General features: G+C 37.2%; 1 protein-coding gene across 3 annotated transcripts in view; it reads right to left on the reverse strand.

Moving 5' to 3' along the window:
* Positions 1 to 23357, reverse strand: part of ESF1 (ESF1 nucleolar pre-rRNA processing protein) — a 68292-nt gene that overhangs the window by 4638 nt on the left and 40297 nt on the right. For all 3 annotated transcript variants that reach the window (XM_019752046.3, XM_019752045.3, XM_074317992.2), the window contains exons 10-12: positions 10771 to 10892; positions 7956 to 8046; positions 961 to 1043 (exon numbers count right to left, since the gene is read on the reverse strand). In XM_019752046.3, the coding sequence (XP_019607605.3) occupies positions 961 to 1043; positions 7956 to 8046; positions 10771 to 10892 (296 nt within the window). The remainder of the gene's footprint in view (positions 1 to 960; positions 1044 to 7955; positions 8047 to 10770; positions 10893 to 23357) is intronic.

Consider the following 23357-nt stretch of genomic DNA (forward strand, 5'->3'; position numbering starts at 1 on the left):
TGTCCTTTCAATCTTAATTGTGGAGGGTGCCATTCAGCTTCAAGCTGTTGTCCTTTCAGTCTTAGTTGTGGAGGGCGCAGCTCAGCTCCAGGTCCAGTTGCTGTTGCTAGTTGCAGGGGGCATAGCCCACTATCCCTTGTGCGAGTTGAACCGGCAACCTTGTGGTTGAGAGAATGCGCTCCAACCAACTGAGCCATCCAGGAGCTCAGCGGCAGCTCAGCTCAAGGTGCCGTGTTCAATTTTAGTTGCAGGGGGCGCTGCCCACCATCCCTTGCGGGACTCGAGTTATTGAACTGGCAACCTTGTGGTTGAGAGCCCACGCTCCAACCAACAACTGAGCCATCCGGGAGGCAGCTCAGCTCAAGGTGCCGTGTTCAATCTTAGTTGAAGGGGGCGCAGCCCACCATCCCTTGCGGGAGTTGAACCAGCAACCTTGTGGTTGAGAGGATGTGCTCCAACCAACTGAGCCATCTGGGAGCTCAGCGGCAGCTCAGCTCAAGGTGCTGTGTTCAATCTTAGTTGCAGGGGGCGCTGTCCATCATCCCTTGTGGGACTTGCGGAATCAAACTGGCAACCTTGTGGTTGAGAGCCCACTGGCCCATGTGGGAATCGAACCAGCAGCCTTCGGAGTTAGGAGCATGGAGCTCTAACCGCCTGAGCCACCAGGCCGGCCCCCGTAAATGGTTTTTATAATGAGTTTATCTTCCTCTTAATCTCAAAAGGACATGCTTTGGATTTGAGGTAAATTTTAACTTAGCATTAGTTGGAAAGATGTTTGGTAAAAAGGTAGTATTTAAAAAGTATGCTGCTAAAATATTTAATTATGTTTTATAAGTTATAAATTTCATTGCTAAAATCAGTTTTTTTTTTTTATTAGAGAGGGACACTAGAAACTAATGTAGATAACTTCATTTAAATTGTAATACAATTATTGACAAGTATGTAATGATCATGTTTTACCTTTTGTTTTTCTATTTCAGCATCTTCCTCTGGAGATGTGTTATCTTTTGCAGATTTCATTGATTTTTTCTTTTCTTTTATACCTGGCACAACATAGGAGGGTTAAAAATAAGCAACAATATGTTTACATAATACTAAAAACAAAAATGCAAGATACCTAGGAATAATCTTATCAATAGAGGTATAGAAATTAAAGTAAAAAATATATATTACCAAGAGAAGATTATGGGTGTAAATGAAATAAATACAGTACATCTGTATGGGGCAACTGAATACTATAGAGAAGCAATTTCTTTTGAAAGTAATGTATAATTATATCATCAACTAAGAAAGAAAAACCTTAAAATCATTTCAATAAATATAGAATAAGCATGTGATAAAATTCAATATCCATTCATGATAAAATACACATATTTAATGAATTCTAAATCAAATTTCATTCAAGAAAATCTTTACAAGGATTAACAAGATAGAGTTGATATACTAGTAGTACAGCATACTAAAATGTACTACAAAGTGAAAATAACCAAAAAATACTGAACTATATACGAGAAAAACAGAACAGTATAGCTTAATATATAATAAAATGTAGCATCATACATCACTGGAAAAAGAAGCGGTTATACAATAACTGGTGCTGGGCAATTTGTTTTGTTTAGAAAAAAAAAATCAAGTTAGTGTCTTACCTCCTAATGTATGGGCAAACAAAATGCAGATGGATTAAAGAGTTAAACATTAAGACAAAAATAAAACCATGTTAGAAAATACAGAGGAATAGCTACCTGATCTTAAATAAAAGAAATATTTTCTTAGCATGAGAATAGTAGAAATCAAAGGAAAATAAACCCCAAGTGATTTAAATATATAAACTCTTAAAACTATATATAAAAAAACTCATCTACAAAATGAAAAATTCATCTTTATAATAACAATTTGACAGTAACTACCTGCAAGAAAAAGTTTAATAAAACCCTCTGTCCTTCGCTAAAGACAAACTTGATCTTTGGTTAACTTTCTAGCTCTATTATCAGGCAAAATTACTGATGGTCAAAGCGGCCTGATTGGAAAACTGCTTCTATTTCCAGGACTTCTACAGACCACAAGATATTAGGTGAGATGATCTCGTCCTGAATGAGAGTTAGTAATGTGTAGCAGTTTAGGGCACTTGACACTGGAACAGGTGGCCTGGGTTTAAATTCTGGCTGTACCACTGTCTAGCTGTGGTAGTTTGTGCCTGTGTCCTTATCTTGTATGTATGTATATACATATACTAGCGTGTGTGTGTGTGTGTGTGTGTGTGTGTTTTATTTATGAAGTCCTGGGTTCCTTGATGCTCATGCTGATACCTTCATTTTTTTTTCCTACTTTGTGTCTGTTGGACTAAGAGGGGCTCAAGGGGAGTAGATTTCAGGGTGCTAAGGTATAAAAGATTAGTCTGAAAGGCAAGAAGATTCAGAACCTACAAAGCCACGTCTGTTACTCCAGAATGTTAATACCCCTGTCAATCTTCTCTGTACTGCTGCACACTGTCTTCTTTAGATAAGCTGTGTTCTGTCTTTCCAATTCTGAGAAAACAACAGTCTAAAGTAGTAACGATTAATGTTTCCACAGCACTTACTGTGTGTCAGACAGTAGTACTGGTCTATTCACTTTACATATATTAACCTGTTTAACCCTCACAACAATGCTATGAGATAGACTTATCAAAGGAAATCACAGAATCCTTATTCTGTGGATGAGGAAACTGAAGCACAGAGAGGTGGAGGAACCATAATTCAAACCAGCACTGTGGCTCATGCTCTCAACTTTAACCACTATGTTGCTCTCAACTTTAACCACTATGTTACACTCCTTTACTATCAAACGGGCATTCTCCCTGTAACAGACCTTTCCATTTAAAATGTATTTTGATGTGAAGTAACAAAGTAAAAGTCACAGAACATATAATGATAGTTGAATAACTGCAGCTAATGGGGGATAATAGGAAAAACAAAGCCTAAAATCCAAAGAGGCATTAGATTCCTTGTGCACTAAAGTCCAGCTGTACTTATGCAGCCACACCCAGCCAACAGCATGCCAGCGAAAAGTGCTGCTAGGTTCACCCTTCAGTGCTACCAAGGTATTTGCATTCCAAGCAGAAATATCATTGTATGCAGCCCTTTTCCTTAGAATGAAAATCTTCAGTTCTCCTTTTTCACATGGTTTTCAGGGAATGATATATCTTAATATTATACCTTTTTCCGTTTTATTTATGTGTATTTATATATATAAGTATCATCAAGGTTTTACACCCTAAGTTTACCTCTGCTCCTGTGTACTCAAGTCAAGAGCTCCTTTTGAAGTGAATGGACGAGTGACATATACAGAAGATCATTCTGTGACAGTGAAAAAAATCAGGCTGTATATGATTAATACATAACGGAGATAAAGATCTTCACATACAGCTGTGGGAAATAATTTCAAAGAGCCCACAATGAACTGTTCCGGATTTTGTAACAACCTGGTGAAAAGTCATAAAAATAAACTTGAAAGCAAGACTGTGGCAAGGGAGGAAAAAAAGAAGCTCCAAGATGGTCAGGGTTAAAAACGATATCCAGTTTTAGCGTGATGAAAATTTCTTTGCTCACAAAGAATTTACTGTGTGCTAGGCTGAACTATTCAGCCAAAAGATAAATAATGTGTACAGATCCTTTCTGCACTGTTAACAAGATCATATTAAGAGGGCACATCTTAATTTCTATTTTTTTTAAAAATAATTTTTTCCCTCTTTGGAAAGTTTTGAGACCTAAGTTAAATGAAGAGTTCTATGGAAATAAAAGTCCTGTTCTGAAATGTTATCTTTCTTTTTCAGTGAGTCATCTGGGAAGTGAGAAACCACATCTCTCGGGACTGCTACGAAAAGTACATATGAATTGGTTCTAATAATTTGAGTACTAACAGAGACTAGAAATTAGATGTTAGAGTTTTATAGTTAAAAAAAAAAATCTAAATAATCCTTATTGAAGATACTATCCTTTTAGGCAAAAAATGTAACCGAAAACATGGATAAAGATGTGTTACTAAAAATTGATCTGTAAAAGGGCTATCTGTTTCATTTTCCATTACTTGTAATGTCATAGAATTGTTCCCATAAAAAAGCTTCCTTCAGAAGGTTTAGTTAAGCATCTCTTGTGAGAAAGCAGTTAAGAAAATTCACCGGAGGGCAGGCAAGGTCTCAGCAATGACCAGATGGGAGTGGTAACCAAACCCCCTATGGATTCACTCTTTTTGCAGCAAGTTCTGCATCCAAGATCACTTGCCCATATTAGATGCAGTCTGTTAATCTTCCTCTGGACCTGGGTATTCTGGCTTTGCTTCGAAACCCTGCAATTTCTGGTGTCCAGTTCTTACACATATGGGTCCTGGCTCTGGCTTTGATCTATACAGTGTGCTTGCAGAATTACAAAAAGTAAAGGGAGACCACTGGGATTCAGGTTCTACCATCTACCAGTGGCCCCTGTACAAATCAACTACATTTTTGAGCTTTAGTTTACGCATCTACAAAGTGGGCTGAAGTTTGATTAGAGGACAGAATGCACATAAAAGCATTTGTAAACTATAGAACAACATACAAGCAGTACACAGTAAGCACTTAACATACTGGTTGAATGAATCAAATATGTGTACCATATTAGATTTTCATGGTGGTTTATCACATATCTAAAGACAAAGGATACATTTTAATAGGGTACATTTACATGTGATGTATTTTACTTCATTCCTACTTCTTCAAAAACATGATCTTATTAAGGAGTTTATGTAATTAGACAATAATAAATAAATTTTTCTAATATTTCATTTTTAAAAGAAAACAAATTTTACTTAATTCCACAAGTAGTACATTACATTTTCGAAATTCTCATTTAATATCAAGTTTGCAGTTTAGGGAAAAAATAGAACAATTATAGCAAGTTTACAGTATAGGGGGAAAAAGAGAAGGAAGTATTAGAAAAGATTTCTAGTACTCAAATTGGCTCCTAACCCAAGCCAAACTCCAGGTCTGGCATCAATCAATGAACTCAATTTCTCTACATTTTCAAGTTCAGCTCTATGGGATTGCCTAGGGCAAAGGTGTTATAAATGCACCCAAGTCCATCTGGCTTAAAATGTCTCTGTCCTTTGGCTCAAACAAACTCGTATAAAAATAATAAAAAAAGATATGTCTCTCCTGCTCAACCATTGGACTTGAACCATACACCTCCCAAACACTAATGTTGCTCCTTCTCAGTTTCTTAAGCTTTCTACCTTCCAGGTACCTTCTCCAGTATGATGGAATATAATAGTACCTTATGTAGGCTTTACCTAACCTTTGAGCCCATCAATGCTTTTCACCTCTCATCAATGCTTTCTACCTCCAGCCCCATGGTTTGAAATACTATTTCATTGATTTGTTAAGTCTATGTTTGCACTCTGACTTCTCAGCATATCTCCTAGACTAGTAATACCTCCACATGGATTATCTAATTGAATCTCAAAGCAATTATACCCAAAATGAACCTACTGACCTTACTTCCCACCCAAACCTATTGTTCCTATATTCCTTCCTAACTCAGTAAATGCAAGAGCATTCTTCCAGAGACTCAAACCAAAAATCTAGGAGTTACGCTAAATTTCTTCCTTATCCAAATAAATCAGTAAGCCTACCTCCAAAGTGTATCTAGAATCCCACTCACTTTTCTCCTTCCAGTTCCATTACTGGCTTGCCACCTAACCCAGCCATCATCTCTTGTCTAGACCTCTGCAAAAGCCTGGTATCCCACTCCCACTCTCACTAATCCCTTTCTTTAATCTGTTTTCTTCACATGAACCAAAGCACAATGTTAAAAGATATACCAGATCATGTCACATCCTTTCGTTACATCCTTTCTTAAAGACCCTTCAGTGGCTTCCCACAGTCAGAATAAAATCTAAATTTGTTGCCATGAAAACATGGCCCTGCAGGGTCAGTCCTGTATTCCAGTCTGGCCTCATGCCAAACTCCCTCTCTGACCATGCTCCAGCCACACTAGTGTCTCTCAATTTCTCCAACACAAGTTCTTTCTCACCTTATATCTTTTCTACTCACCTTTCCCTCATTTGCAATGCTCTTCCCTCATCTCTTTATGCCTGATTCCTTCTCATTCTACAGGTTTCAGCTCTAATGTCACCACCTCAGAGAAGCCTTCTTTGCCTACCCTACGTAAAGTAGCTACCCTTCTTCTTCCTCATTATAGCCTCTATCTTACCTTATTATTTCCTTTAAATATTCTCAAAATATTCTTATTTACTTGTTTAGTATATCTTCCCCAAACCACAGACTCCTCAAGGGATGTAACCTTGCCTGTGTTATTACTGCTGTATCTTTAGCCCACCAGAGTACCCAGCACCTGGTAGGCACTCAAAAATATTTATTGATAGAATGAATAAACAAATATGGCAAGATACCATTTTTTTTGGTCCTAGGTTTTATGTAAAAAAAATTCTCAGCCTTTCTGTTATTCTTTTTGCTTTAAGAAAACAACTTAAGCCCAGATATAAACTCCTATGCAATATTCAGATCAAAAGTATATAAAAAGTATACTGAAAGCAAGCAAATTTTACCTATACTTTTCCTTGCAACTTCTGATACTAACTTTAGAAAAGAGCTTATTCACAATTGAAATGTGCTGATTCCAAGAAATAAGCAACCCCAAGCCATCAAACCATTTAACTTACTCTTTGAATCTTATCCTAAGTTCTGCAATCTGACTAGATTTCACATGCCAAATGAAGCACTTTGGAATGAGAACAAGGAAACTATAATGCTTTGCATTTCTCCATATAATAAACTTGGTTTCCTGAGTAAGAATAAGACTAAAATCCATCATCTCCTAGAAATGACCGCTCAGGTATGATAAAAAGCAGAACATGTTAAGTTTCCATTTCCCTTTCCAATTTCTAAGAATCTCACATGCTATAATAGACTTTATTCATCTTGATCTCCTTTTCATCAATAAAATGTCAGTGCTAAAAGGCTGTAACAACCAGGAAATAATTTTGAGCAATTTTGACTTTCCTGTTGAGAACTATTCTGGCCCACTAGTCATGAGGGACAAGAAGCAGGGAAACTTCATAAAATCCTTCTCTTTACAATGCCAGCTTGGAGTTGCTCCAAGAGCAAGCCTTTTGGGGCTCATGTGTGTGGTATTTAGATCAGGGTAAGGCAAAATGTATGAGAACAAATGGAAAATGCTTACAGTGGTCTCTGCACTGACTGGTCCAAGTATGGCTTGAAACTTACCACACACATTTATACATACCAAAAAGGTAAGAATGAAAGCATTCAGGAAAGAATGAGTGGTACATATGCAATGGAAACAAGGCTCCTTGGATATTGGAAATCAGATACCAGATAGTTTAGGGATTCAAGGGAAAAGGGGAGGAAGCTGGCTTTTAGCTATAATAAAGCACGATAAATGCAAAAAGGATAATATGAAACATAGATGTCTTTGTAAATTTGAGCAGAAAAGCTTTACACTATACCACCATGTAAAATTTTTAACAAATTTATAAGAATATCATATAAACAAATTTTTCCACCCTTTCAATTCTTTATAGCCTTTGCAAAGAGAGACCTAGAGTGAATGTATTATAAAAAAGCAGTGAAAGCCACAAGAAGATGACTATTCCTTTTTCAGCCTTTTATAGTCAATCAGTCTATAAGGATATTTCCTGGAAAGGAATCCCCATAAACTGTTAATCATGCTACCAAAAACCTCCTATACTAAAATTATTCCTGGTATACACAGGGGGCAGGCTGACCCTTCCTAATCTGATCAATGGTTATATCTCACAAGACAGACCTGCTTATAAGGCAATAAGGGAGGTATATAAATTCTAGGAATTTTTAAAAGAATGAGTAGCTTATATTGTTTCTACCCATGTCATCTTTTTTTATTTAGATTCCAATTGAAAATTATAAATGTGTGCTGGCTTACCTATTTTTTTAACTTCTTCAGCAAAGTACGGGTCACTCAAATCAACATCAGAGGGAAGTTCATCTTCACTGGTCTCTTCAAGACCAAGAGCCTTAAAATTGAACATAAAATACATACAGTTTATTACAAGGACCTCATATATATATGTGAAGGAAAATAATACATGACTTCTTTTAAATCACATAGTTTAATCTAAAATAAAACCCCTTTAAAAAATAATTTTATTGGGGAACAGTGTGTTTCTCCAGGGTCCATCAGCTCCAAGTCCAGTCGCCGTTTTCAATCTTTAGTGGCAGGGGGTGCAGCCCACCATCCCATGGGGGAATTGAACCGCAACCTTGTTGTTCAGAGCTCGCGCTCTAACCAACTGAGCCATCCAACTGCCCCAAACCACTTTTTACAATTGATCAATTTAGGGTTGACCAGATGGCTCAGTTAGTTAGAGCGTGAACTCTGAACAAGGTTGCTGGTTCGATTCCCACATGCACCAGTGAGCTGTGCCCTCCACAACTAGATTGAGGGACAACGACTTGGAGCTGATGGGCCCTGGAGAAACACACTATTTCCCAATGTAAAATAAAAAGTTTAAAAATAAATAAATAAATAAATAAATAAATAAATAAATAAATAAAATGGATCAGTTTATAATATAACTCCCAACTGAGTCATTCTTTTGTTTATTCAACAAATATTTATGGAACACTTAATAAGTGAAGGAAACTATGCAGGGCTTTTGGGAGAAATGGAAGTTATCAGATACATGGTTTCTGTCTTTAGAAGTTTTACAATCTATTAAAGGAAGTTAGATATATAAAGACACATACATCAGTAATAATAAGTCAAGACAGGAAGTACCAAAAGAGACAAAAATAAAAATGATACCGATATTCAAAGGAAGAGAATACTTTTATTATAGTTGAGTGGTCAGAGAAGTGGCCTTCTCTCTCAGCCACCTTGAGAAATAGCAGTGCTATCAATAGTATGAAGTAGTACTTTGTGGTTATCTTTTAAATTATTACTTAAAATCATTTATTTGCTGGTTAATTAAAGATAGTTATTTTTTATTATGAAAATTCATACATATGAATTTTCATACACACACACACCTGCAGTAAGGATAGCATAATGAACCCCCTGTCTTCGTGACCCAAATTTCAACAATTATCTTGTTTTATCTATAATCTACCCCTGAAAAACTCTTGGGTTATTTTTAAGCAAATCTGTTGGTTACATTTTCCCAATTCAAATTTGAACAAACTGTCTACTAAATTAGGATGTTTAATTAAAAATTCAAGTCTATAAAATAAAAAGAACACATGTAAATTAAGATCAGGTTAACCAGATTGAGTTTATCCCCAGGAATCTAAAACATGAGTCACTTTAACAAAAACATTTAGAATGCATATTGCTAAATATAATCCTGCATGCTAAATAACAACCACCAAACCCTAAAGAATATTCATTTTGATATTAATATCCTTTTAAGAACGGGACATCTAAGATTTTTTTCACCAAATTGTAATAGATTCAGCAGTAATTGTTTCTAACAAGGATTATGGAATGTTTATATATCTAACTATGTATCTATTCACATATTTCTTTGCTTTTTAGCTCTAAACTATAGCTTTACCAACTATGGTACATAAACATGTATTCATTTCTTCAGTAATAATTTCTTGATATCAAAACTGAAGTCACAGAAAGGAAAAGGGGAAAATATTTTTAACTTGAAGAAAATTCTTGAAACTCTTCTATATGGAGAACCTGTGGAGTTGGAAGAGATTTGCTGGAATCAGCAAGTCCAGTACAGAGCTCTGAATCTAGAACAAAGTGGACACTCAACAAATGCATTTTTAATATTATTGATGAAACAAGTCCAGTCTTAGCCTAGTGAAGGGAAAGGGACTAGTAAATGAAAATCAAAGAGAATAGTTGCTAAAGGTGTCAGAAACAAGTGGCTATTTTATAAACCCCATAAAGACCCACTTATAAGTCTTCCAATAAACTGATGGCTCAATAACTTGTGGAATTATTCTATTTAAAAAACACTTCACTGCCTACTTAGATTTAAAGGACATCCTAGGGAAGATGAGAGGCATCATACCAATGGGGATCAGGGCTCTTATCCCATTTCCTCATTTTACTATCTATTTCCAGAAACACTGACTATAAACAGGAATACAAAAATCACCCCACTGCATCATTCAGTTTTGCAGCCCTCTATCTTTACAAGCGCTGAAAGTCACAGCTGCACCAAAAGCACATGCTTACATAGTAGAGAGAATATAGTACAGTAAGAGAACACTGACGTGAGAAAGCTGGATTCATAGTGTCAGCTTGGCCATTAACAAGCTATGTGTCCTCAGACAAATCAATTAATTTTCTACAACTGTAAGACATCAGGGATGGACTAGAAATGATCATTTAAGACTCCTCAAGTTGTAAAATGCTGTGATTAGTGATATCATCTTAAGGCAATGACTTTACTGTCAGAATGCTGCATTTCAGTGACAAGATGAGTATTTTCAGTGGCAAAAACCATAGTGGTCTCTGCTATCACTAAGGACTCTAACTCTGGAAAATATGTTATCCTTGATTCATGGGAGTCCAATCAGATTTTCATACATAACATATAATCATAGAGAAAATATCCTTAATAAAAAAACTTAATGACAATAAGATGCTAAAAGATCCATATGATAATACTAGAAAAAAAATGCGAGTTGAGAAATAGAAATGTATAGAAAGCACCTGGCACATTCTGATATACATGGTTGTTGTTCAATAAATATTTGGTCATAACTATCCTTGATACCTTCTGTTTCTTTTTCAGTCTTTTTTTCTCTTTCTTCTTCTCTAAAAATTGTTCCCAAGGGGTCAGTTTATCCTTTCCTTCCAATTTCTTTTTAACCATCTCTTCTGCACTTTCTTTAAGACCTAAGGAAAAAACACAAAAATAGTTTAGCTTAAAATGTTGTATCTTTATTCACTTAAAAATGTAATTTACCAGAAAAGGTAATTTATATATGTTTACTGGAGTAACAAGATAAAATGCAACACTGAATTTGGTAATACTCCAAGATCACAGAATAATGTAGGATCACCTTATATCAAAGCTATTTCCTCATCGCAAACAACAATAACCATAACCAAACCAAAATAAACAAACCAAGCAACTTGATATATGATCAAGCCACTGAAGAAAAATCCTTTATTTAGGCTCAAATTTTATTTTTCTGTACTTAATTGTTTTGAGACTCTAAGCAAGTTCTGAAACAAAATCTCAGGATATGACTGTCCAAGTGAAAACTTAAACACCCTGGAAACTATAGGTGACTAACAAAAATTGATTAGTAAGGCAATCCCTGTTGAAATACCCCAGGAGGAAAGAATTCTCATAATCACTCTTCAATCACTCTGTAAAGTCACATCTTTGAGATCAAAAGGACCACTAAGTTCAGATTCCACTTTGTATGGTTTAACTCTTTCAATGCTGTTATTTGCTCTTGTACTTCATTTCTAAAGGTCTTTGTTTCTTGTATTCTACATCTCCTGAACTATGTTTCTAGGTGGCTTATGTAATAACTGAAATGGGGTGACAAGGTGAAAGAAAAAGCACCAAGGCTGGTCTATCAGACCATGAAGACCCTCATTATTGCCAAAGTAAAGGAAATGTGACTACTGAGTTGTCCCCTTTGATAATAAAAATGTCTGGTTTATTTTGTAGTATTTTTTGGATGTTATGGTTGGATTTGGGGAGGAGGTGGCTTCCATATTTAGATAACACAAAGTCCATTTAAAAAAACAATAATTACAGATCCAAGATGGTGGAATAGATAAATGCTGTGCTTGCCTCATCAAGTGAACACATCAAAATTACAACTAAATTATAGAACAATCAAACTGGAGAACCATTTGGAGTCTAGCTGAACTGAAGTTTTATAACTAAGGATATAAAGAAGAAACGACGTCAAGACTGGTAGGAGGGGCAGACACATGAAACGTGTCGGACCCAAACTTCCTGTGGTAGTTGAAAATCAGGGGCGGGGGGTGTCTTGGCCACAGAAGTTCTCCCCAAAGGAGTGAGGGCTCCCAGCCTCACACCAGGATCCCCAGCCTGGAGTACTGATTCCGAGAAAAGGAGACCACAACATCTGATTGTGAAAAACAGTAGGGATTCCGACCATCTTGGTGAGACAGAAGGCTGCAGGAAACCCAGATGTCCTCTTAAAGAGCCTGCGCACAGATTCACTCACTTGCAGGCACTCACCCTGGGCTCAGGTGGAGGGACAGTGACTTGGGGGCCGTTGGAACAAACAGGGAAAGACTGAATTGTGTGGCCATAGAGTGAGGACTGGAGGGACAGTTGCCATTTTCCCCGTGTGGGGTCCTCTTGCCATGCAGCCAGTAGGCGGATGCCATCTTTCCTGTGTTGAGCCTTCCCCTCACGCCCATGGCCAAATCTGAATCTGAATTGATTTGGTGAGCTCCCCTCACTCCACACCCTGCCGTACCTAACTCTGTATCACAGGAGGCTTTATCATTGGCTGAACCTTACGGATGCCAGCAACTGGCAGCAGGCCTTGGGGTGTCCTGGCTTTGTGCGGAGCTACCCAGACCTGGTACTGATAGCAGCTGTCCTCAGTTCACAGTGTGGTCTCTCCCATATGCCTCCAGGTTTAGCACAGGCAGCAATCACCTGTGGATTGCTTTGTAGCTCCTACCAGGTAGTCTCCAGCCAGTCACAGGCAGTGGCTGACCTGGGCCTGAATCACAGCCCCTCCCAAGAGGCCCCAGAACCAATATACTGGGAGGTTGGCTTCAGATCACAGCAGAGCACCACCCAGTTAGCCCCACAAGTGGCACAAAGGGTGGTCTCAACAGGCACCAGAGCCCACTGGGGCAAATACCACTCCGTGGGGTAGGTCCCTCACACAGCAGTTTGCAAGCTGTGGACAAGGCCAAACTCCACAGTCAGTCAGTCTGAGGGTCAAGCCCAGTCACTGATATGCCAATAGCAATCAAGGCTCAACTATAGCAGGAGGGCACACACAACCCATAAAAGGGATACTCCTGGAGCACCCAGTGCAGGTGACCAGGGAGACTGCCACTGGACCCCACAAAGTACCTACTACATAAGGCCACCCAGCAAGACTGGGAGACATAGCTGATCTACCTAATACATTGCAACAAACACAACAAGGCAGCCAAAATGAGGAAACAAAGAAATACATCACAAATGAAAGAACAGGAGAAAATTCTAGAAAAAGAACTAAACAAAATGAAGGCAAGCAACCTACCAGAGTCAGAGTTCAAAACATTGGTTATAAAAGGATGCTCAAAGAACTTACTAAGAACTGCAACAAAGAGATAGCAAACATAAAAAAAGGACACAGAAACCGTAAGAAGAATCAGTTAGAAGTGAAGAATACATTAACTGAAATGAACAGTGCACTACAAGGAATCACCAGCAGACTAGATGAAGCAGAGGATTGAACCAGTGATTTGGAAGATAAGGTAGCAGAAAACACCCAATCAGAACTGCAAAAAGAAAAAAGAATTTTAAAAATGAGGATAGTTTAAGAGACCTCAGAGACAACATCAAGCATATCAACATTCACAAGATGAACCCAAACAGGCCCACACCAAGACACATTATAATTAAAATGGCAATAGTTAAAGACAAACAGAGAATCCTAAAAGCAGTAAAAGAAAGGCAACTAGTTAATTACAAGGGAGCTCCCATAAGATTGTCAGCTGATTTCTCCACAGAAACTTTGCAGGCCAGAAGGGACTGGCAGGAAATATTCAAAGTGATGAAACGCAAGGACCTACAACCAAGATTACTCTACCCAGCAAAGATATCAGAATCAAAAGCCATATAAAGAGCTTCCCAGACAAGAAAGAGCTAAAGGAGTTCATCACCACCAAACCAGTATTACAAGGAATTTTAGAAGGACTTCTTTAAGACACACACAAAAAAAGAAAGAAAATAATAAAATGGCAATAACTACATATCCATCAACAATTACTTTCAATGTAAATAGATTAAATGCTCCAATCAAAAACTAAATGGATAAGAAAACAAAACCCTTACATATGCTGCCACAAGGGACTCCTTAAGATCAAAGACACACACAGACTGAAAGTAAAGGGATGGAAAAAAATTTACAATAGCCAAGATGTGGAGGCAGCCTAGGTGTCCGTCAATGGATGAACGGGTAAAGAGAATGTGGTACATATACCGGTGGTGCCAAAAAAATGTATACACATGACTTGTATTCATCTTTTGTTATTGGTATTATATTGAGTACTACAATTTTAATACAGTTTTTTACCTTTCCTAAAATGTGTATACATTTTTTTGGCACCTTCTGTATAAAATGGAATATTGCTCAGGTATGGAAAGGAAGGGGTTCCTGCCATTTGCGGTAGCATGGCTGGGCCTGGAGGGTATTGTGCTGAGTGGAGTACGTCAGACAAAGAAAAACAGATTCAATGTGATTTAGCCTATATGTAGAATTTAAAGAACAAAATAAACAAACAAAACAGAAACAAAGTCAGAGATACAGAGAACATATTGATGGTTACCATGGGAGGGTGGTTGAGAAGTTGGGTGATAAAGGAGAAGGGATTAAGAAGTACAAATTGGTAGTTACAAAGCAGTCACAGGGACATAAGGTATAGTGTAAGGAATATAGTCAATAATATGGTAATAACTATGTATAGTGCCAGGGGAGTACTAGACTAGTCAAATGTCTAACCACTATACTGTATACCTGAAATTAATATAAAATAATATTGAATGTCCAACTGACTGAAAAATTAAAAAAGGAGGGGGAAAGGTGAAGGACAATAAGAGGTCGAAATTTCCAGGTATAAAACAAGTAAGTCATAGGAATGTAACGTACAGCATAGGGAATATAGTCACTAATACTGTGATAGCACGGTACAGTGTCAGATGTTTGCTGGACTTATAATGGTGATCACTTCTTCAGGTATATAAATGTTGAGTAAGTATGGTGTACACCTGAAACTGATATAATGTATGTTAGCTCTATTTTTCAATAAAAATCTTTTAAAAAAAATTAATGGAATGATTCAGAATGCTGATATGGTTAATCGAGATCATCTTCCCAGATATATTCTAAATTCTAAGAAAGTGAGAACAATTGTAAGGCTATAATAATTCCTTTTTTTTCTGATGAGTATACTGAGATTGAGAACGTTCAGCAATTTGCCTAAGAACATGCAGCTAGAAAGCCACACAGATGGAATCTAACTCCTGGTTACCCTATATGTTATTACCAGCTACATCTAAAATGCTGGTTTGACCTAGAATAAGGAAATATATAGCTCATGAATAAAATCTAAAGCTTTGGTGCTCAGGTTGTCACCTGCAAAATAAGGTTGGTCTAGATCAGAAGCATGCAACTACCCCATGCCACATACACCACTTTTCCCCTCAAAAAACATATTTGGTAGAAGTTCAAATATATAAAACAACTCAAAGTAGTCCTTTGGGTCTTGAGCCCCAAAGAACAGCATGAAATAACTATAATGATGATCTCTCAGATCCCTGCCTCAGCTTTTAAGCCAAGACTTAATCTCCAAATTTCTATGACTTAGAGGAATATTACATTATATGTATACTCAAGGTTATATAGATTTGTTTTTTATAACATACTGCTGGTAGGATCTCTGATTTATTGGATGCCAAATCAGAAACACAACTCTCAATTCAAAAATGTTTCTTGTAAGAAACATACAATTCACTTACTAAACAGTTTTCAAGAGAAATGTAAACTGTATAAAACCATGTCCAGATCTCTGACTGAACCAACAGATACATAGCTCCTAGGAAATATAAACTGGGATCTCCATTTGGGAGAAAGCAGCAAATCATGACTAAATAAGTTGATTTCAAAAAACAAAATAAAATAATTTACATATTGTGCCTAAGGGTCAGCAAATAATCAGTCCAGTCTCAAATTCTAAATGTATCGTATTATATTATTAGATATGATGCCTAAATAATCTTTAAGGTATTCTACTATAATTTCCAAATACATTAACAAATATTTTATTACTCTAAAATATTAAATTAAGTAATATATTTAGAGATTTATTTTTTAAACAAAATGTATTCTATTATAGTCATGCATCACATAATGATGGGGAAACCTTCTGAGAAATTCATTGTTAGGCGATTTCTTCATTGTGTGAACATCAAAGATGCACTTACACAAACCTATTGATAGATACTACACACCTCAGCTATATGCTATAGTCTATTGCTCCTGGGCTAAAAATCTGTATAGCAGTTACTGTACTGAATACTGTATATAGGCAACTGTAACACAATGGTAAATGTTTGTGTATCTAAACACAGATATAGTGCAATAAAAATATGACATAAAAGATAAAAAATGGTACACTTACATAGGGCATTTACTATGAGCTTACAGGACTGGAAGTTGCCGTGGGTGTATCAATGAGTGAGTGGTCAGTGATGTGAAGGCCTAGGACATTACTGTACACTATTGTAGATTTTAAAAACACTTCACACTTAGGCTACACTAAATTTATAAAAATAATTTTTTTCTAATAAATTAACCTTAGCTTACTGTAACATTTTTACTTTATAAACTTAAATATTTCCTATTTTGACTCTTTTGTAGTAATACTTAGCTTAAAATACACATTGTACAGCTGTACAAAAAATATTTTATTTCTTCATATCCTTATTCTATAAGTTTTTTTCTTAAAGAAATTCCCTCCCCCCACACTTTTTAAGTTTTGCTAAAAACTAAGCCCCCCACACACACACACATTAGCCATGGCCTACACAGGGTCAGGAGCATCTGTATCACTGTCTTCCACCTGCACATCTTGTCCCACTGGAAGGTCTTCAGAGGAATAACAGGCATGAAACTATCATCTCCTACGATAACAATGGATACTTCTGAAATACCTCCCAAAGTCCTGCCTGAGGCTCTGCTTCAGGGGGTGTCACTCTTTTCAGAAATATGTGGTTTGCTTGGTCTTTCTTCTTTCATCATAGATTTACTTATAAGAAGATACTGTACCATGAACATTCTTTTCTATTAATGAAAACCATGTTTTCAAATGTTTTAAGGAGCTTGTTGAGGTCTGCAACGCTTCTGCTAAATCCTTCATTGTGAATTTTCTTGGGGACTTCTTTTTTTTACTTCTCGTGCAGTTTCCTTTTCTCTTAACTCTCTCTTCTTCAGCTATGTGATCCTGTTCCGGTTCCAACAACTCATTAGTCAATTCCTTAGGAACCACCTCTAGGGGCCCCTCAATGTGATCCTAACCACACCCAAGTTCAAATTGTTTGCCATCTGAACCACAGCCTTGTTGATTTTTGCAACCTCCTCATCCTTGGCAAATCCTCTGAAGTCATGAACAAACCTCGAGTGTCTTCTTCCAGATGCCATTCAGACACTCTTTGGTGACATGACCCAAAGCACAAGCAAGACTTTTTTTTTTAATTGGGAAATATTGCGGAACAGTGTGTTTTTCCAGGACACATCAGCTCCAAGTAAAGTCGTCCTTCAATCTAGTTGTGGAGGGCGCAGCTCAGCTCCAAGTACAGTCGCCGTTTTCAGTCTTGATTGCAGGGGGTGCAACCCACCATCCCATGCGGGAATTCAACCGGCAACCTTGTTGTTAAAAGCTCGCACTCTGACCAACTGAGCCATCTTGCTGACCCCCCAAGCAAGTTTCTTGATGCAGTTATAGGTGCTGTAATTCTTCCAGAATTACATCAGTATCTTCTCAGTATCTTCCTCAGTTGTACCAAAGGTCTTTCTCAGGTTGCCGGCCTTAAAAGATGCTAGATTGGGCTGGCCCGGTGGCTCAGGCGGTTAGAGATCCATGCTCCTAACTCCGAAGGCTGCCGGTTTGATTCCCACATGGGCCAGTGGGCTCTCAACCACAAGGTTGCCAGTTCAATTCCTCGAGTCCCGCAAGGGATGGTGGGCTCCGCCCCTGCAACTAAGATTGAACACGGCACCTTGAGCTGAGCTGCCTCCCAGATGGCTCAGTTGGTTGGAGTGCGGGCTCTCAACCACAAGGTTGCCAGTTCAATTTCTCGAGTCCCGCAAGGGATGGTGGGCAGTGCCCCCTGCAACTAAAATTGAACACGGCACCTTGAGCTGAGATGCCACTGAGCTCCCAGATGGCTCAGTTGGTTGGAGCGTGTCCTCTCAACCACAAGGTTGCCGGTTCAACTCCCGCAAGGGATGGTGGGCTGTGCCCCCTGCAACTAGCAACAGCAACTGGACCTGGAGCTGAGCTGTGCACTCCACAACTAAGACTGAAAGGACAACTACTTGAAGCTGAACGGCACCCTCCACAACTAAGACTGAAAGGACAACTTGAAGCTGAATGGCACCCTCCACAACTAAGATTGAAAGGACAGCTTGACTTGGAAAAAAGTCCTGGAAGTACACACTGTTCCCCAATAAAGTCCTGTAAAAAATTAAAAAAGGACTAGGAATAAAGCCTTTAAAAAAAATTTTTAAAAGATGCTACAACTCCTTGATCCACTGGTTGGATCAAAGTGGAGGTGTTTGGAAGGAGAAACAATTACTTTAATATTGAGATGAAAATCACCTGTAAAAGAAAGATGTCTGGGAGCATTACCAACAATAAGCAAAATCTTAAAAGGTATATTATTCTCCAAGTAGTACGTCCCCATTTCGTTGACACAGCAATTCAGGAGGGCATCTTAGAAGAGGAGCTGGGTCACCAATGACTTCTTATTGCTCCTGCAATACCCTGGCAATGTGTGCTTACTGATATGCTTAAAGGCCCTGAGGTTCTCATTGTGCCAGATCACAAAGGGTTTCAATTTGTAGCCTACAACATTGCCTCCAAGCAAGACTACTATCCTGTCCTTAAAAATGAAAACCCCTGAAACCTGGTATTGACTTGACCTCCTTATGGATGAAAGTCCTATCAGGCATCCATTTCCAGACTAGGGAGGTTTCATCCATATTGCATTATTTGCTCCAACAAGTAATTTTCTTCCATAATAAGCTTACCTAGAGTTTCCAAAAATTCTTTAGCTGCTTTCACATTAGCATTAAAGACTTACCACTCTCCCTCACGGTATGTAATTAAACCACCCACAGTTCTCAGTAATTTCAACATCTTTGTTGGGTCCAGTCTTTCTTTCAACATAACAAACTTTTTGCTTTGGTTGTGATCGTCAGGTGCTGAGGGATATGCTTCTCTGTCTGGTCTTCAATCCAGGTCACAAAAGTTTCTCCATGTCTGATATAGGCCCTTCTCAAATTTTGTTAGTCTCACTGCCTTCAATGAAGCAGATACTTTTACAGCTTCTGTCACTTCATTCTTATTCTACAAGATCGTAACCATGGTGGAACGGGACATGCCTAACTAGCAAGCAATAACCACCAGTGATTTTCTACATTTGTAGTCCTTAATCACTTTTAATTTCACTTCCAGGTCAATCCTCTTATTGGCAATATTAGTACATTTTGTACAATCAGGGGCTATGATGAACAAAGCTATGATAAATCAAGCAAGAGAGAATGATGCAGTGACGAGACGTAGTAAACACAAGTTGTATGAGGCTGCGGCCTGTGTACCATGGCATATTATTTTATAGCAAAGTTTTTTTATAAGTAGAAAGAGTACACTCTAAATAATGATAAATAGTATAGTAAATACACAAACCAGTAACACAGTCATTTATTACTATTATTATCAAGTTTTACATACTGTACATAATTGTATGTGCTATAGTTTTTTTACCACTGGCAGTGCAGGTTGCTTTACTCCAACATCACCACAAACACGAGTAATACTTTACATTATGATGTTACAATAGCTATGTCACTAGGCGATAAAAATTTTTCAGCTCCATTACAATATTATGGGACCACCTTTGCAGTCCCTCACTAGCCCAAATATTGTATGCAGCACATGACTGTAACTTCATTCCTTGAAACTTAAACTCTACTTCTAGCTCAGCATGATGCTAAGCAAGGTTGTTTGTATTTGTCTCTTTTAGGTGACTTGAACATTGGTTTGGTATGTCTCAATCTGTATGAGCATCTACTCCACATGTGAGTGGGTCTTTACCTCTTTTGGGAACATGAATACCTTGAGAATTTAATAAAAGCTATGGAATCTCTCCCTGAAACAATGTAATGGAGAAACTTGAACATAACATTCAGGGAGTTTATGGATACCCAATGCTCATCTCTACGTAAGGATCTAAGAGCGTCAGGCAAAAAACATTTACAAGGGCTGTAGAGGTCTAGGGGAAGACAGAGGAGTCCATCTCCCACTACTTCAAAAGTGACTAACATTGACATTTGTAGTTTCTACATCAAGGTTTCTCATTATAGCATTACTGTCATTTTGGACCAAATAAATTCTTTGTTGTGAAGGATCATTAGCCTGTGCATTGTAGGGTGTTTAGCTGTATCTCTGGCCTATCCACTAGATGCCAGTAGCTTCAGTCATGAAAATAAAAAGTGTCTCCAGATATTACCAAATGTCCCCTGGGGGGGAGGGGTAATATCACCCCTAGCTGAGAACCACTGTTCTAGACAATGATTAGAAGACATTTCCTGGGGAAAAAAGGCTATTTCATTATTTATATTACATAAATGATGTGGGGTTTTTTTGGTTTTTGTTTTTGGTATTTGATTATATAATAACTTTTCCACTTTAGAAGTTTCATCTGAGTATGCCTTTTCCTCCAACTAGACCAAAGGCAACTAAAGTCACCTTCTTTCGTATTCCATAATATTTAGCATAGTGCAAGACGCAGTACTTAATAAACACTTAACTGATGTGTCTTAAAGGAGGGATTCTTATTTCAAGCCAACTGTTTGATCTTTCATGTTTGGAACATATTCTCTCCAACAGAAAATGAATCAAAACTTAAGATCTAAATAAATGGCCTTTATTCCAAAGTGATTCATGTGGTTTTCTTTTTTTTTTTTTCTTTTTTTTTTAAAGGACCTATAACTCTAGAATAATCCATGAAATATTTATTCCCAGGAAATATTTTATATTTTTCTGGCATTTAGTCTGTTTACAACAATAAAGAAATAGTATCTTCAGTTAAATACAGTCTGTAATTTTTTGCCTGGCTCTCACTTAATACACCAAAATAGTAGAATGACAAACACATTGCAATGAATTAACACACCACCACGATAACTTAAAAATGCTTTGTTCTCGTTGTCATTATGAGGTCATTTAAATCTCTTGCCACAGATCACAGTTGTTTATGTTCTAAGTTCTTAAAAATATGCCCATCCCAGAAGCCTCTTGGCATACGCACAAGAACATTCTTCAGACAGTTTTAGCCTCATTTGAGAGCAGCCACTCTGTGACTGAAAAACAAGTTCATTATAACTGTTTTTAGTTTTGTACAAATTTGTTTTAAAAAATCTAAATGTATAGTCAAGGACTGCCAGATTAGTTAAAAATAACATCAACAATCCTACAAATGAGGGTAAAAAACTCTTTCAAAGCCAACCATGAACACAGATGACTCAATTATGTCAATAATAATTTAAGTGCAATCCATTCAGAATTATTTTGGCAGTTAACATACACAGAAAAATACTTTAAAATATCCTTTCAAAATCTACTAAAACAAGACTATACATTCCTCCTGACCATGCTCATCTGAAATATTTGAAGTCTTCAAGGGGTAGGACAGGAATAACTTAAAATAACTCAACTAGGTACTATAATTGGTTTTGTTTATAAAAATAAAATGCGTATTTTAAGATTTCTGATATAGGCTGAAACTGGCACTTTTTATTTAAATGAGGACTTAGGGTCCATTTAGAATCTTTATGAACACTTATGGCTCAATCTTTATTTATGGTGGTATGTTTAAGTCATACCACTGTGTAACACTCAATTCCAAAAGTTGCTTTTGAAATGCAACTGACCATTACCACCCAAACTCCCAACTTGGAATTTACTCTGGGTAAAGGGTTTTTAGAGGAAAATCACCAAGCATGCCCCAAAGAACACTGCCCTTACAGGTACCCCTTCACACTGGCCAGTTATCCCCAATGGTGTGGGAAGAGAGGAAAGGATACATTTACTTATATAATTAACAGAGGTCACGGGGCTATTTCATCCATATGAGCAATGGAGATTTTTACCAGTGGTATGTTTTTCTCCATAGTAATCAAGTGATTATGTATACAGGATATCCTTAAAACATATTGGAAAAGCCAAATTATCAATCTTTGTAATGAGAAAGATGAAGATTTGTTCTTAACTTGGGTCAAAACTTGTTCACAACAACTTGTTCACAATAGTACAGTACTATATTCTTTTACTTTACCATTTAGCACAGTTGGAACTTTATATTTCTTTGTGATTTTTAAAAATTATTATTATTAATGGCTATCTCCCTTACTACGTTGCAAGCTCCATGAGGGTAGAGGCCACAGCTTGTCCCCCTGCCCCTCCCCCCCCACAAACGTAATCCTAGTTGCTAGTGGAGGACCTGGTATATAGCACACACATAATAAATGTTGAATGAAAGAGAAAATGAAAGGATAAGTGAGTCAAATCTGTTCCTAACATCATAGACAGGGAGCAACAATGCATGAAATTAAAAGGTAAAATCGCAACTAGACTTGGGAACAATAGGAAACTGCAAAACTTACTAATCAGTTAGAGCCAACAAATGCTCTTTGAATACACTTAATACTATTAGAATACTGTTATATCTACTACATGGAAACAGACAGCTACAATTAAAAATAATAAGATTGTGAGGGTATATAGGCGAGCTACTTAGATTGATAGCTGCTTCTCATATAGCATTTAATTCTGTATCTTCTAAAACATTCAATGAGTTATCTATAGAAGATACCCCGAGAGTATGTGCTGAATGAATAAATGTTAATGCTTTTTGTTGTTGGTGATTGTCTAAAAGCTATTTCAATGGGTAGGAACTGTTTTACATTTGTCTTGAATTTGATTTATCATATGCTAACCTCTTCTTAATTTCCTTTTATTCTCCCTTAAAATATCTTCCATTTGCAAACACACAGCAGGTCCTCAAATAACAACATTTCATTCAACATAATTTTGTTGAATTATATCAATTAGCCTATGGTAAAACTGGTTTCATGATATGCGTTAGTTCACTTAAAGTCGCAGAACCTGTCAAAGCCATTAAATAAGGACTTACTGTATTCAGTTTACTGTTAACCAAGCTATCCCTGCTTTTTAGAATAAAATATTCTTAAAAAGCTGACTTAAATACAAGGCATTCGGGCCTCATTAGGGACTATTGTTCCCTATGTTTATCTGTACTTCATTTGTATGTTTTCTTTGTCTTTCAAGTAGTTTGTG

Source organism: Rhinolophus sinicus, chromosome 13 (genome assembly GCF_057876585.1).
Source record: "Rhinolophus sinicus isolate RSI-liver-muscle chromosome 13, RSI-T2T, whole genome shotgun sequence".
Taxonomy (NCBI): domain Eukaryota; kingdom Metazoa; phylum Chordata; class Mammalia; order Chiroptera; family Rhinolophidae; genus Rhinolophus; species Rhinolophus sinicus.